General features: G+C 41.5%; 1 protein-coding gene across 7 annotated transcripts in view; it reads right to left on the bottom strand.

Moving 5' to 3' along the window:
- Positions 1-486: 486 nt before the first annotated feature.
- The window catches only part of SYTL5 (synaptotagmin like 5), a 161,733-nt gene continuing 147,724 nt past the window's right edge, over positions 487-14,495 (bottom strand). For all 7 annotated transcript variants that reach the window (XM_037902284.2, XM_043538038.1, XM_037902273.2 and 4 more), the window contains 4 exons: positions 7,650-7,758; positions 5,992-6,127; positions 3,069-3,277; positions 487-1,850 (listed from right to left, as the gene is read on the bottom strand). In XM_037902284.2, coding sequence (XP_037758212.1) covers positions 1,708-1,850; positions 3,069-3,277; positions 5,992-6,127; positions 7,650-7,758 — 597 coding nt within the window. In that variant the 3' untranslated portion in view covers positions 487-1,707. The remainder of the gene's footprint in view (positions 1,851-3,068; positions 3,278-5,991; positions 6,128-7,649; positions 7,759-14,495) is intronic.

Raw genomic sequence — 14,495 nt, 5'->3', positions numbered from 1 at the left:
TTTATTGGTTTATTTTGTTTGTGGTTGCTAAATATTTTTCACAGTGATACTGTCTTAAAATGCTTGAAAAATAATTAAGGATGAGAATAGCAGTAGATGTATTTACTGTTGATGACAGGGAGCACAATTTTAATTATGGATCATTCAGATGAAACTTAGTTTACCCACTGTATTGCTGTTTCTTAGGTTTGTATAAGGTACCTATCACCATAGCACATGAGTGCTGAACTTAGCGTATCACATAAATCTGCAAACACTGTACCTGTTGTATTTGGTACGGGTCAGTTATTCTCCTTGCTATGGTTCCGTTGCTGTATAAACACAGCTACAGCCGGTAAGCAGGAATAGAAAGCATTGTGCTCTGTACACGTGGTGGTCTAGTTCTTAGTGGGCAGAAAATGTAAGATTGGTGGGGTGTATAATTCCTTCGTGTATTGAGAGCAGGACAGATCTCCTTAGACACAAAACAGTCTTTAGGAAACCAAATTAATATAGAACAACTATGCCACTTAACATGGAGTAATTGAAATAGTAAGACAACACTTTTATATTAAAATGCATTCGTACGATAAGTGCAACGACTCATATTAGTAACATTCAGCAGCAAAATCCCATTCTAAATCATATCATGGTTAATAATTAATAAATCAGCAGGATACGCTTGAATAGGATTCCAACCCACGCCAAAAACTTCCCCATTTAAACTCCCATTCAGCAAAGCAGTTAGGCATACACTTAATTAGATAATTTCCTTAAATGTTTTGCTGAATTGGGGACTATTAAACCTGAAACAGCACGTGTGGGTAAACATCAGCATCTCATCCATTTTAACAGATGTTTGAACTTCTGTACAGTGATGTCTGAATTATTAAATGAGTTATAAGCAAAAGTTACAATGCAGCCATAAGTAACGGCGCCTAGTTCTGGAAGCTGCGTAGGGATGTATTATAATCTGTTTTCATAAGAGGCTCTTTGAGCCGGGGGAGCCGTAGCTTGCATTCTGAATGGGGCACTGAAACACACCGCGCACACATCACTGCAGAGTACAGCATTCCTGTTATTTTATATCCGCACATCTGCTGCCTATTTCTAAATACCCAAATAATGGCTGCTGTGTGCAGTGTATTGGCTTTTCTTGCAGTGATGCTTGTTGCAAGGCTTGCTGTCATGCACAGTTCAAATAACTGAACATGTAAACAGGGGGAAGGGATGTTGCTAATTATTCTTTCAGACTGCTTGGAATCTGGTGGTTTCTAATCTCATTTCAAATACCAAACTTTTGAGTTGCTTCAAATTGGCTTATACCATAAATAATCATTAGTCATCAAACGACTAAAACATTTGCTTGCTCCATATTCTTCATGGATGTTGACACTAGTAGACCATATTTCTGTCTCTGAGACAAAGAAAGCCTGATTTTGAATTCTATATTCAGGTATCTTTCTCACTGACTTCAGTAGGAGTTTCACTAGTGTAAGGAGCATTGTCTTAAGAATACGGATGCACAAAAGTGCAGAATGCATTATAATCCAACTCTGGAGCCTTAAAATCCAAGGCAAAGAGGAGTCTTTCTTCCTCACTTTCGCATGTGCAAAGTTACGACAGACTGAATTCCACTAACACCAGGCATCCTTGTGGTACCCCACAACAGTTAAAAGTCACGTCAGCGAAACAGCTGGAGTTTATCCTTGTGCAAGCCATTTGTTCTCAGAGTCTGCGTTTTCCCATGCTAGATCTCAGCATTAATATACCTTCCACAGAAGCTCCGGGACGGTCCATCATCGTTTGCCAGAGGTGCTGCTCTTCCCCGTGAGAATCCATCCAATCAACTTCCTTCCCATTACTTATACCTGGCAATTGAAAAAACATGGAGAGTTTTGGCATGCTAGTGAGATGTGGCTCCTTATCTGTTTCAAGAAGGTGTATGCAGTGTTGTTGTAGCCCTGTCAGTCCCAGGATATTGGAGTGACAAGGTAAGTGAGGTAATATCCTTTATTGAACCAACTTCTGTGGGTGAGCGAGACAAGCTTTCGAGCTTACACAGAGCCCTTCTTCAGATCTGGGAAAGGTACTAAGAGTGTCACAGCTAAACAGAAAATTGAGCAGATAGCTGTGACACTCCTAATACCTTTCCCAGATCTGAAGAAGGGCTCTGTGTAGCTTCAAAGCTTGTCTCGCTCACCCACAGAAGTTGGTCCAATAAAAGATATTACCTCACCCACCTTCTCTCTCAAGAGGGTACAGAAAGACAGCCTTCTCCTTCACTTCACTGCTGTGTGCAAGGCAGTACTATCAGGCATGTGCCTTACAAAAATTATGGATTTTTCCGGGGAGGAGGGTTTACATTTATCTATTGAGGGAAAAAAACCTGGCAGATCATAAAAGGAAAATAAAGAACAAAGAAACCAAAAGTATTTCATAAGTAAACGAACAAAGATTTTTAGAAATATCTCAAAAATAATCATGCAATAGAAAATGTAAAAGGTGATTTGTCAGCCTGGGTTTGGCTGGGGTTTTTTCTGGTCTTGTAAATCCAGCACTTCCCCATTGTGATTTTAAAAAAAAAAAATCTTTACAAGTTTAAAAAACAAATAAATAACGTATATATCCTGAAAGATGTTGGATTATTATCAATTAGCTGGAGACTAAAGTCCTCTTGGTAGCCACAAAATAGGTACACCATGGGCCTAACATGGCTCTATCCCACAACCATTGGCTTCCCAGCTGAGGAGGAATGGACGACTCTTTCTTCATAGCTGCCCCTTCATCAGCCAGAAGCATTGCTACTGAGTAACATGAAACTCTCATTTCTCACTCAGATGGTAAGAAGTGTTTCCATAATTCTCTCAGTCCCAATTGGCTTCGGAAGCCTAGTTACAGGAGGGTAACAAACTCATGTCTCTCACTGGATAGCATAAAGAAATAAGTTGCCTCTAGGCTACTAAGCCACTCTTTTTTCATTTCTCATAGTTCCTCTGTGCCCCATATTCACAACATTCCCATCTTTTACATGGCTATGAGACATGTGCTGAACAAAGTGATGATTCCCAGTCAAACAGAGTCCTTACCGCTTCCAGTGCTCAAACGGACACCTCCCAAAAAGATGTTACTGGAGAGTGACTCCTTGTCCCAGACTGTCAGTTCTAGGCAGACATTGTGTAGATCTGTAGGATTCAAGCTGCTGAAAGTGAAGCTGTGATTCCAGTGAGGGTTCACACTCTTCTTTATTACAGGAGTTTTATGTTTTGTTGCTTTGTTATTATCTGGGAGCAGATATCTGAGGGAGACAAACAGAAAGAAAGAGAAAAAAAAACAGGTAGATGGGACTTCAGGTCAGTCATATTTATCATTTGTATTACAAAAAGAAAAGGAGTACTTGTGGGACCTTAGAGACTAACAAATTTATTTGAGCGTAAGCTTTTGTGAGCTACAGCTCACTTCTTCGGATGCATTCAGTGGAAAATACAGTGGGGAGATTTATATACATAGAGAACATGAAACAATGGGTGTTACCATATACACTGTAACGAGAGTGATCACTTAAGGTGAGCTATTACCAGCAGGAGAGCGGGGGCGAAAAAACCTTTTGTAGTGATAATCAAGGTGGGCCATTTCCAGCAGTTGACAAGAACGTCTGAGGAACAATGGGGGGGAATAAACATGGGGAAATAGTTTTACTTTGTGTAATGACCCATCCACTCCCAGTCTCTATTCAAGCCTAAGTTAATCGTATCCAGTTTGCAAATTAATTCCAATTCAGCAGTCTCTCGTTGGAGTCTGTTTTTGAGGTTTTTTTGTTGAAGAATTGCAACTTTTAGGTCTGTAATCGAGTGTATTACAGTATCACCTAGAAGTCAGCCAAAATCAGGGCCCCATTGTGCTGAGTTCAGTACAAACATATAGTGAGAACTGTCCATTCCCTGATGACCTTTCCTTCTAAATAGACGAAACAGAGAAAGGATGGGAGAAAGGAAGCAGTATTATCTCCATTTTACAGATAGAAAACCAAGGCAGAGAGAGATTACCCCAAATCAGCAAAGCATTTAAGCACATGTTGAAATCCCACTGAAGTCAAGTTAAACATATGCCGAAGTGCTGTGTTGAATTGGGACCCAAGTGACTTGTCCAGGTTGTCTGGGTCAGAGACAGGAATTGAATCCAGCTCTCCTCTGCCCCAGGTTAAGGAACTGCTTTTAACCACAAAACTCTCAATTTCAGTGGGATTCCTCATGGAGAACAATGCTTCTCCATGTGAGTAAGAGTTTCAGATTCATGGTGAGAAGCAACACTGTTCCATGATGATACACACATCTAACCTAACTTGGGCAAAAATAAGTGGTTGGTAGAGAAGGAACAGTAGCAGATTGTCCCCTTGAATGGAAATAAGCTTATGTTTACATTTATACCAGAGGCCTAATTCCTGGAAAAAACACAGAGCCCCTGATGCTATGAAGTCTGACAATTTTTTCAACTCCATAAGTCTTATATTTTTACCAGAGTACTCTTTTCTTGAAACTTTGTAAACACAATATATTATTTTCAAAGTCAGAGTAGTGGACAAACCTCCCTAGTCTGTACCTACCCTTCCCCCAGTACAGTTTATGGGTTCATCTCAGCTATAGAAAATATATTTTTAAAAACCTTGTAACCTGATGGAAAATTGTTTGTCCAAAGGAAATTGGTTCAAGCTCCACTTACATAAAACAACCCATGCCAGCAACAACAGATGTGTGCGATGAGCTAGCCAGAGACAGTCCACAATGTCAGCAACAGCAATGTGCTGCCAATTCGTCAACAAGGGGCTCCAACAACAAAAATTCCCCTTAGCCTGGTGTAAACTCCATGTCTCAAGTGTGTACGAGCTGGGGAGAGGAGAGTGCGGGACCAGACAATCTGTTTCTTTGTTTTCCTGTTTAAACAAAAACGGTTTTCTCATAGTCATAGCCAACCATAGAGAAAACAGCACTGAGCAAACCAACATAAAATAAGCCTATGGATTGCTCTTTGTGCCTAAAAAAATGTACTCAGTACATTGATCGTACAGCACTTGGATCGTGTGAATAGGAGGTGCAGGGTGAAAACCTTACAATGAATTCTGGGTATATCTGCCCCAGGAAAACTTGCAAAAATACATTTGTCACTTGAGACAATTTGAGCTACAGCAAAAGCAAAATATTTTTCCTTCAGAAATATTTTTTATAACCTCAGGAACAATTGACCACTCTGAGAGGAATGGTTTAGCTGGTCCGGAGAGGAGGTGAATCCATATGGGGCATCAGGTTAGTGGTGAAACTTTGTCAAGGAGTTCACTTCAACAAAAACATGCAGACTGTAACCCACACACAACTATATGTAAAACAAGCAACTATGAAAGCTTTTATTGACAGGGAAAATGGCAAGGAGAAGCACTCTTGTCAGCTGACCATATTTCACTCATTTAACACCTTGAGTGCCATGCTCACATTTATGATGACTCTCGTATAATCAGTCACATAGGATTATATTTATTTATACAAACGTAAGTGTGTTCCTATAGCAAATATTTTCTGCTTATTCAGGGATATTAACTTTGGACTCTAAATGCTAAAAGATAAATAATATAATGAGGCATATGTATACAGCAAAAACCTGACACATTATATATATGAAATCATACTGTATTACAGAAAAGTATATATAGTATGTATACATATATCACATGCTCATCTTTTTTAAAAAAAAAAGTTTTACCCTTAATGTCAAATTTCAAAGCCACATTTTGAAGTCTACGAAGTAAAATTAAAGCTCTTATTTAAAATCACATATTATGACCTAAATTTAAATATAGTGGACAAAGAGGTTAAACTCCATTTTGAGGTGCAAGTTCTTTTTCAGGAATAAAGTTGAGTAGCTATCAGACAAAAATGATATTGATCAGATAAACTAGGATTCAATGCAAAAGCTAGTTTTACTCTTGACGTGCTATGCAAAACATGGGAAAGTAAAAATTACCCTTTAACAAATGTGTCAGAAGTGCCTCCTGACTTCACAGCTGTTAAATTCTTGGCTTCCTTGATGAGGACCTCCAACATACCCCCAGAAGGTAGCTGTGTGTTTCCTTTCTTTCCTTTTTTTAAACTCTTCTTTCCTGTACATAAGACAAACCAACAACAAAATCAAGAACTTAATACTGCAAAACCAGTTTGGAAATTAAGCCTTTTTGGACAGACTCTGCCACTTGTTTACTTCAACAGGACCATCCGTGGAGTGAAGCACTGCTTGTGTTTACAATCTGGTCCTTTATCTGTAAACATGGTTGGGCAAAAGGAGGAGATCACCCCACACCCGGTAAAAAAAAATTGACTCAGATGTGGTCAATCCTTGACAGACATTACAGGGCTGGGTTGTCCTAAGTCTCCAAGTACAAATATGGAAGTACTAATACACTGAAGGGAAAAGGTCAAGTTTTCTTTAAATCCTCTCCTCTTCTCTGCTATTACAGATGGCAAATAATACATTCTGAGTTGTGGTGGCAAAGAAGAGCTCTTATCAGACAGCCTCCCCCCATAGGCAGAAACTGAAACATCTCTCTCAAAGCCTGATATACAGACATATATGGTACAAGTTCACTCCAGAAGAGATACCTTGCTGCATGGAGTTTTTTTAATGATTTAGTTAAGATCTAGATTAGTGAATATAAAAATTGCTCAGATCCACGTGCTGGGAAGGCCATTCGTTCACAGCTCTGTTGTCACTGTGCTTTCTGAGTAAGATTAATACTTAAGAATTCAAGAAATCTGGGGCATACAAATTATAATATGCAGCAACTGGTTTCCTCAGACCTAAGACTACCAGATTATAGCAGAGGACCTTGGAATTTACTACTAATAAACTGAATGTAATTCATCTGAGAAAAGAGCCTGTGCTACCAATGCTTGCGAAGTAGCATTGTCTCTTTTGGCAATAAATTTCTATTGTTCTCAAATCTCTCTGCCTATGGTCTGTATGTATACTGTGTGTCCAAGGACAGAAATACTATCTGGTCATTGCTACCTCTTTGGACCATCACTTCTCTGGACACTACTGCAGTACATGTAGTAACTAATAATATTTTCCTCCACAGAAACACTGCCCATTTCAGAGGACTATAATGGACCACCCTAGACAATTCTAATAGGATACTCAGGGATATAATTACAGTAGGAGTAATGGGATGAAACTGAGCAAAGGAAATTGTAGACTAAATCATGTAAAAAGGTTCTGAACAGTGAGGTATGTATCAGTAAGGATGATCTCCTGAGAGGAACTGTGCTAGCCCCATTACTCTGATCATCCATGTACTGTTTAAAACCAGACTGCACAACGAACACAACTCCTCAGGATTAGAGTATTGCTTTGGATAATAACTGTCCTAAACCATGGCTACTGACCAGCTGGGTCTTTTTAATGATGTCACAGCCATGCAACAACTCCTAATGGTGCATAAATGGCATCTCATTACTGGGGGCAGGGGAGCATCATCTTTCCTTTGAAAATTCCCTCAGATATAGGTGCCTAATTTATTTCCACAGAACTTCAACCTTCTGCAACTCTGTTACTTCATAACTCAGCTTTCATCATACAGGTTATTTCCAGTACTTAGAGGATGCTGCCATCAATGTTCATTTTACCTTGAAACTGTCCGAGGGGAAGCATTAGGTTTTTCTCAGGGGGAATGTAGTGTAAAACAACTATCAGCTCTCCTTTATATTGAAGCCCGATATCTGCTGCAACCTCCAGCTGATGGAGAGGAAAGAAAAACAGAAATCCAACTAAGCTTAATAATTCACCCATTCATTTTCAATTTTTTTCATTATACATGTAAGCCATGATATATGCTTAAATAGGTCATGCCACTGCACAGTGCTCAGAGCTAATTAGCCCTCAGTGATTGAATATAGACAGCCACATTTTTGAAAATGTAATAGTCTAGAAAGTGCAAAAAGCTCAGAAGAACAGACGTCACATGCCCTGCACTAGATGCTGTTCGGTAAACATAAACGGGAGAGAGAAATTCGGTTTGTTAGAATGAAGAAAAATTCCAACCCATGTCACGCACTGATTTACAGCAAACAAACAGGTCCGAGTAAGCTGGATATATAAACTGTAGCTAATTTAGGGCCAGATTCTAATACCCTTATTCATGTTGATTAGCACCTTACTCCATAACTAGCCCCATTGATTTCAATAGGATTATTGTTGGAATAAGAGGGCATAATCTGTCCCTGAAACAGAACAGAGATTTATGGATACAAATATTATTTCCCAAATGTCTTTTCCTCTTCTTCCCAAACATCATTTCTCAACGTTCTGCACCTCTTTTTCTCCATTAAATTTCTAAATCCAGTCCAGAAGAAGCGTGCTCTATGCTTTTTTATAACATTAATCAAAAGCAATATTAGACTTATGTATTTTTTAATTTAAATAAAAAAATGGATTATAAACTCATTTTTAAAAACTAGCTGCTTTTGTAGGCCTCCTCTACCCATAAAATAAACCAATCATATATCAGTAAACAGTGATTTCTCCTAGAGAAATTGAATACAATAGAGAAATTGTTCATGAAATTTCATTAAATTCCCAATCCTGTGGAACATTTAAGCATGTACCTAACTTTGCTCACATCGGTAGCCCCATTGATGTCAATGGGACAATGCATACAATCAGAGTTTATGAATGTGCTTCACAAACTTGGAGCTTAAAGGTGTGTTGGATCCAGATACCTAGATCTGCGGGGCTTAATCTGCAGCAAGGGAGATTGAGGTTAGATATTAAGAGAAGCTTTCTAACTATAAGGAGGGAGAACTCTGAAATAGGCTTCTAAGGGAGGTTGTGGAATCCTCATCACTGGAGGTTTTTAAGAACAGGTTGGACAGACAAGTACAAGGTATGGTCTAGGATTATTTGGTCCTGCCTCAGTACAGGGAACTGGACTTTCTGACCTTCCAAGATCCCTTTCAGCCCTACAATTCTATGCCTATGATACATGAAGTGCTGCGCAGTATGACAACACTGAGTATCTGGGCAATACGCTATGCCTGGAATTACATTCTGAACACTGCATCAAGATACTGCACTGCTTATGAAATAACTGTGCTGGTGAGAGCTTACATCTGAAACTTGTTCAGCTTGCCTCCTCATCCCAACTACTAGGTAAAGAATTTTACTTTCAGGAAAAGAAATAACCTCAGAAATTTGTAAGGTGACATAGAAAAGCTCAGCCTGCCTTTAAAGTTAGACTGCAGGTTAAGACACTATCACCTGATTAATAAAAGTATTTAGGGCTAGATCCTGCCATCTGCTCATACACAGGGAGCGGATTCAGAGGAAGGTGCAACAAACCCTATAGTGGACAATTGCAGAACAACCTGCCCATAGGGGAAAATTTCATTTTAATAATCCCTGTCTGCCAGGAAGCTTTATTATGCCCTGAAGCATGCGAGTTTAGTCTTAGAACTTCCCTGTGAAGATGGTAAGAATAATTTCCCCCATTTCACAGATGGGGGAAGTGAAGCACAGAAGTTAAGGCCCTAATTTTTAGAACTGACTTGCTCAAATTACCTAGGAATTAACACACATGTCTCCTGACTCCCAGCCCTGTGCTTTAACCCTAAAGCTATTCTCATGATCATTTTCATCTAACCACTCTCCCCTCAGAGGACTGAGCATCCAACTCTCAGAGGACAAATGAATCTTCAAACCCTCAAATTCTTTCTTAAAACAGCTGAATAGCATCAGATTACAACAAATGTCAACTCTTAGCAAAGTTTAACTGGCATTCTTGTCAGAAATATGGAGTTCATATTATAGGACAGTATTCTGCCTAGCATATGTATAAACATACCAGATCTTTAATACTGTTTGAAATAATTTGTTATTCAGAAAAAAATTTTTCTTTGCTTACCGACAAACTGAGCTACACTTACAGAATCAGAGAATCATAGAAATGTAGGGCTGGAAGGGCCCTTGAGTGGTCAACTAGTCCAGCCCCCTGAGGTGAGGCAGGACCAAGTAAACCTAGATCACCCTCACAGGTTTTTGTCAGACCTGTTCTGAGAAACCTCCAATAAGGAAGATTCTACAAACTTCCTTGGAAGCCTAGCCCAGAGCTTAACTCCCTTTGTGGTTAGAAATTTTTCCTAATGTCTAACCTAAACCTCCCTTGCTGCAAATTAAGCCCATTACTTCTTGTCTTACCTTCATTGAACATGAGAAACATTATCTTTGAAAACATTATCCAGATCATCCTAGCGGGCAAATGAGACATATTCTAGTTCTCTTTTATTTGGTAATAATGAAGCAGAATTAATAGCTCTTATAATGAGTTTGGAAATAATCAGACACATTTCCTAGCTGGAATGTCTGAAATGCTTAGACCTGACTACTTTTTGGTCTGAGTGAAAGTGCTGCATCAGTGCCTTTGTTACGATTTAAAAAAAAAAAAACACTTAAAATGATGTGAAGCAGAACAGAGACTGAGCAACAAGTCTTACAGTCCAGTAGTTTCACAATGTAACATTATGATCAAACCTGAACACACAATGTGAGTGTATCTCATGTAAAATTCTCAATTCTAAATAAAAGCTAAATCCTACACTAGCCAGTACTGCTACAGAGAAATAGGAATGCTGACAAATATGTTCTCTGCTCCATGAATTGAGCCAGCCAGGGCAGGCTGTCATGGAACCAGCCTGGGGAAAGTGTTGCTCAGGATATTTTATTACTAGTAAAAAGGAAAAGCATTTGTCTCTAGCTGTTCAGGGTGCTGACTGCAGAAGAAGTTATTCACCAAGTGCAATAACGAATTGTTCTTTGAAATGTGTCCCCCTACTGGTGCTCCACTGTAGGTGTGCTTGTTTCCCTGCACTGCTGATTGTAGAACTTCAGTAGCAGTATCTGTTAAGCCTGCATGTCCACAGTCTCTCCTTGTGCCCCGCCACAAGGCTAGCCAGCGCATGTGGGCTAACCCCCCCCAGTTCCTTCTCTACTGAAGTCATAGACAAGAATTCTGAAGTAGAGGGGAGGAGGGTGGGTTGTGAAGCACCAAGAGGGGGACACATCTCGAAGAACCATCATTACTGCACAAGACAAGTAACTTCTTCTTTGAATAGTGTCCTTGTGGGTGCTCCACTTTACGTGATTCCCAAGCAATATCCCAACTAGAGGGCTGGGGGGCTCTGGAGTCTGGTCAGTTAGAGATGACAGCACTGTGGAGCCGAAGATGGCATTGGAGGCAGAGTCTCTAGCGATTGCATGATGCTCTAAGAAGGTGTTGACTGATGCCAATGTCACCGCTCTACAGATTTCTGAGATGGGGACTTTCTTGAAGAAGGTGACGGATGAGGCGATGGGCCTCGTGAAGTGTGTACAAATAGTATCTGGAGGGGTCATGTTGCGAACTTGGTAACATTGTCTAATGCAGTTCGAGACTCATTTGGAGAGTCTTTGGGCTGATATTGCTGAGCCCTTGGATCTTTCAGCAACAGAGACAAAAAGTCTAGTGGACTTCCTGAAACCCTTCGTCCTAGCCAGGTGGAAGGCTAGGGCTCTCCGGACATCTAGAGTGTGTAATATAGCCTCTCTGTTGTCTCATGAGGGTTGGAAGGTGAATCAATTGGTTCATGTGGAACAGGGTGGTTACCCTGGGGATTAATTTTGGATGTGTCCTGAGTGTAACCTTGTCCCGAAAGAATACCATGTAGGGATTTGCCATCAGAGCCACTATTTCTCCTATTCTCCTAGCCAAGGTGACTGCTATCAGGAAGATCATTTTTACTGAGAGGTATGTAAGAAAAGAGCTGGCCATAGGTTTGAAGGGAGGCCTAGTCAGTCCTTTCAATACCAGGGCTAGGAAGTCGGGGGTGTGGTAAAAAGTTTACTGTACCCCTGAGGAATCTTTTAGTAGTTGGGTGTAATAGCACTGAGTAGCCCTCTACTTGTTGATGGAAGGTTGCTACAGCTGTGAGGTAGACTCAAGGAGCTGAGAAATAGTCCTGCTCTTTTTTAGGGTCAGTCAAGGATCTTCAGAAGAGCTGCGGATGTCAGGGACATTTGTTGGAAGGTACACCAAATCCAGAACCTGGGCCATTTTCGCAGGGAAGTATGGCATGTTGAGAACTTTCTACTGTGTAGTAATACCTCTTGTACCTTCTTTGAGCAGGAGTTCTCCAGATATTGGAACCATGAAGGAGTTACGCCTTGAGAAGAAAAATTCCCAGGCTGGAATGTAGAGTGTGCCCTTTGTTCTGCGAGAGGAGGTACCGAGTGGATTGGAGAGAGATCGGCAGGCACTTTGTGAGCTGTGACAGGTAAAGGTACCAGGTCTGTCTTGGCCAAGTGGGAGCGATCAGTACAACATGTGCGCCTCCTCATTTTATTTTTAACAGGACTTTCAACAGTAGGGGAAAGGGAGGAAAGGCATTGAGAAGGTCTCTGTCCCAAGAGAGGAGGAAAGCATCACCCAGGGAATGTTGGCCTATCCCTGCTCTGGAGCAGTAGCGTGGACATTTCTTGTTTAGGTGAATGGCGAACAGGTCTGTGGTTGGCGTCCCCCACTGACTGATTGGGCGAAGTACTGCCGGGTCTATCTCCCGCTCATGCTCGTGTGGGAAACTGGGGACTGAGACTGTCCACTATTGATTTTTGTGTTCCCGGGAGGTAGGCCGCAGACAGTATAACATCATGGGAGATGCACCAGCTCCATAGTTTCATTGCCTCTGCACAGAGGGAGGGTGACCTGGGCTCCCCCTTGTTGACTGATGTAGTACATACAGGCTATGTTGTCTGTTAGGACTCTCGGGAGTGTTCCCTTGATCGGTGGCAGGAAATGGGCACAGGCATTCCTGACCGCGGTCATCCCTTCACATCAACCTCCTTAAGCGATCATTGTAGATGAGCACCTGCCAAGTGTTGTGAGATCATTTAGATGGGCACCCCATCCTATTAGCCATGTGTCAGTGGTGAGAAGCAGTGGCAGGAGCGTTTGTGAAAAAGGGATCCCCCTGCAAACATTGGCTGGGCCCTTTTACCAGGCTAAGAAGTTTTTCACCTGAGTGAGTAGTGACACGGGTTGAACCACATCTGGAGGCATCACATGTGAAACCTGGCATGTGGTATTACAGCTGTGCCCACTGCCATATGCCCTAAGAGTTGAAGGCCACATCTGTTTCAAATGGTCTCTACAAATGTGGCCAAGGAGAGGAACCTGTGTTGAGGTAGGAGAGCTCTGACCTGTAGCAAGCCAAGGTCAGCACCTATAAATTCTAGGTGCTGCACCAGAACGAGGGTTGATTACTGGACGTTGATCTGGAGGCCCAGCTCCATGAACAAGTTTATTGCAGATTTGGTGACTCGGTAAGTCTCTTGGAGGGAATCGTACAGGTAAGGTTAAATCATGATCCCTTGGGAGTATAAGTGCACTGCCACTACTGAGAGAACCCTGAAGAATACTCTCGTGGTGGATGATAGCCCAAAGGGGAGTACCTTGTACTGGTAATGGTTTTATCCCAGGGTAAATCTGAGGAACCGTCTGTGAGATGGTAGGATTGAGAGATGGAAGTAGGCGTCCTGAAGGTCAGGGACCAAAAACCAGTCTCCTTGTTCCAACGTTGGAATAATCCTTCCTGGTGTGACCATCTTGAATTTTTGAGCTTTGACAAACCTGTTGAGAGCTCCGAGGTCTAATATGGGTCTCCAAACTCCCTTCCTTTTGTGTATTAGGAAATTACAAGAGTAAAAACCTTTGCCTCGTAGATGTTGAGGTACTGGTTCTATGGCTCCTAACAGGAGGAGACGATCTCTGTCGTCATAGAAAACTCTTGTGAGAAGGGTCCCTGAAGAGGAATGATGAAGAGGTTGTGGAGGGGATAAGGAGGTAAAATGGATAGAATACCCATGGCAAACAATTTCCAGAACCCATTGGTCCAATGTTATGCATTCCCAGGTGCTGAGAAATGTTGCAAGATGGTTGCTGAATGGGTGGGAAGCAGCGGTCAGCTGTTGCAGTTGGGGGGGAATGGTCTGTCAACGCTTTGACCAACACGACAAAATTGGTGCTTGGAAGACTATGGGCCACATGGAGGATGACTAGGGAACTTAGATTTTTTTCCTCTGCGATTTGTAATAGCACTGAGTTTGGTACTGGGATGTGTATGGTTTGTGTTGGGGCTGCAGACTAAATTTCCTAATTTGTCCAGGCATATAGATACCCAATGAGCGCCCTAGACACTTTCAGGATATGAAGAGAAGTGTCCATCTTGTCCACAGAGAGGTTTGTGCCTTCAAGGGAAAGGTCTTCAGTGGTTGACTGCACCTCTTTGGGGAAGCCTGAAAGGTGTAACAATGACGCAGGATGCCTATCTACCACTGGAGATGGACCGGGATGGTGTGTCAGCTGCATTGAGGGCAGACTGTAGCACTGTCTAGCTGACCCTCCTGGACGACAGCTTTGAACTGGTCACGTTGTGACTCAGGAAGCT

This window comes from Chelonia mydas, chromosome 1, assembly GCF_015237465.2.
Source record: "Chelonia mydas isolate rCheMyd1 chromosome 1, rCheMyd1.pri.v2, whole genome shotgun sequence".
In the NCBI taxonomy this organism is placed as follows: domain Eukaryota; kingdom Metazoa; phylum Chordata; order Testudines; family Cheloniidae; genus Chelonia; species Chelonia mydas.
Note: the sequence above shows the minus strand (reverse complement) of the source record. Positions and strands in the feature narration are given on the sequence as shown.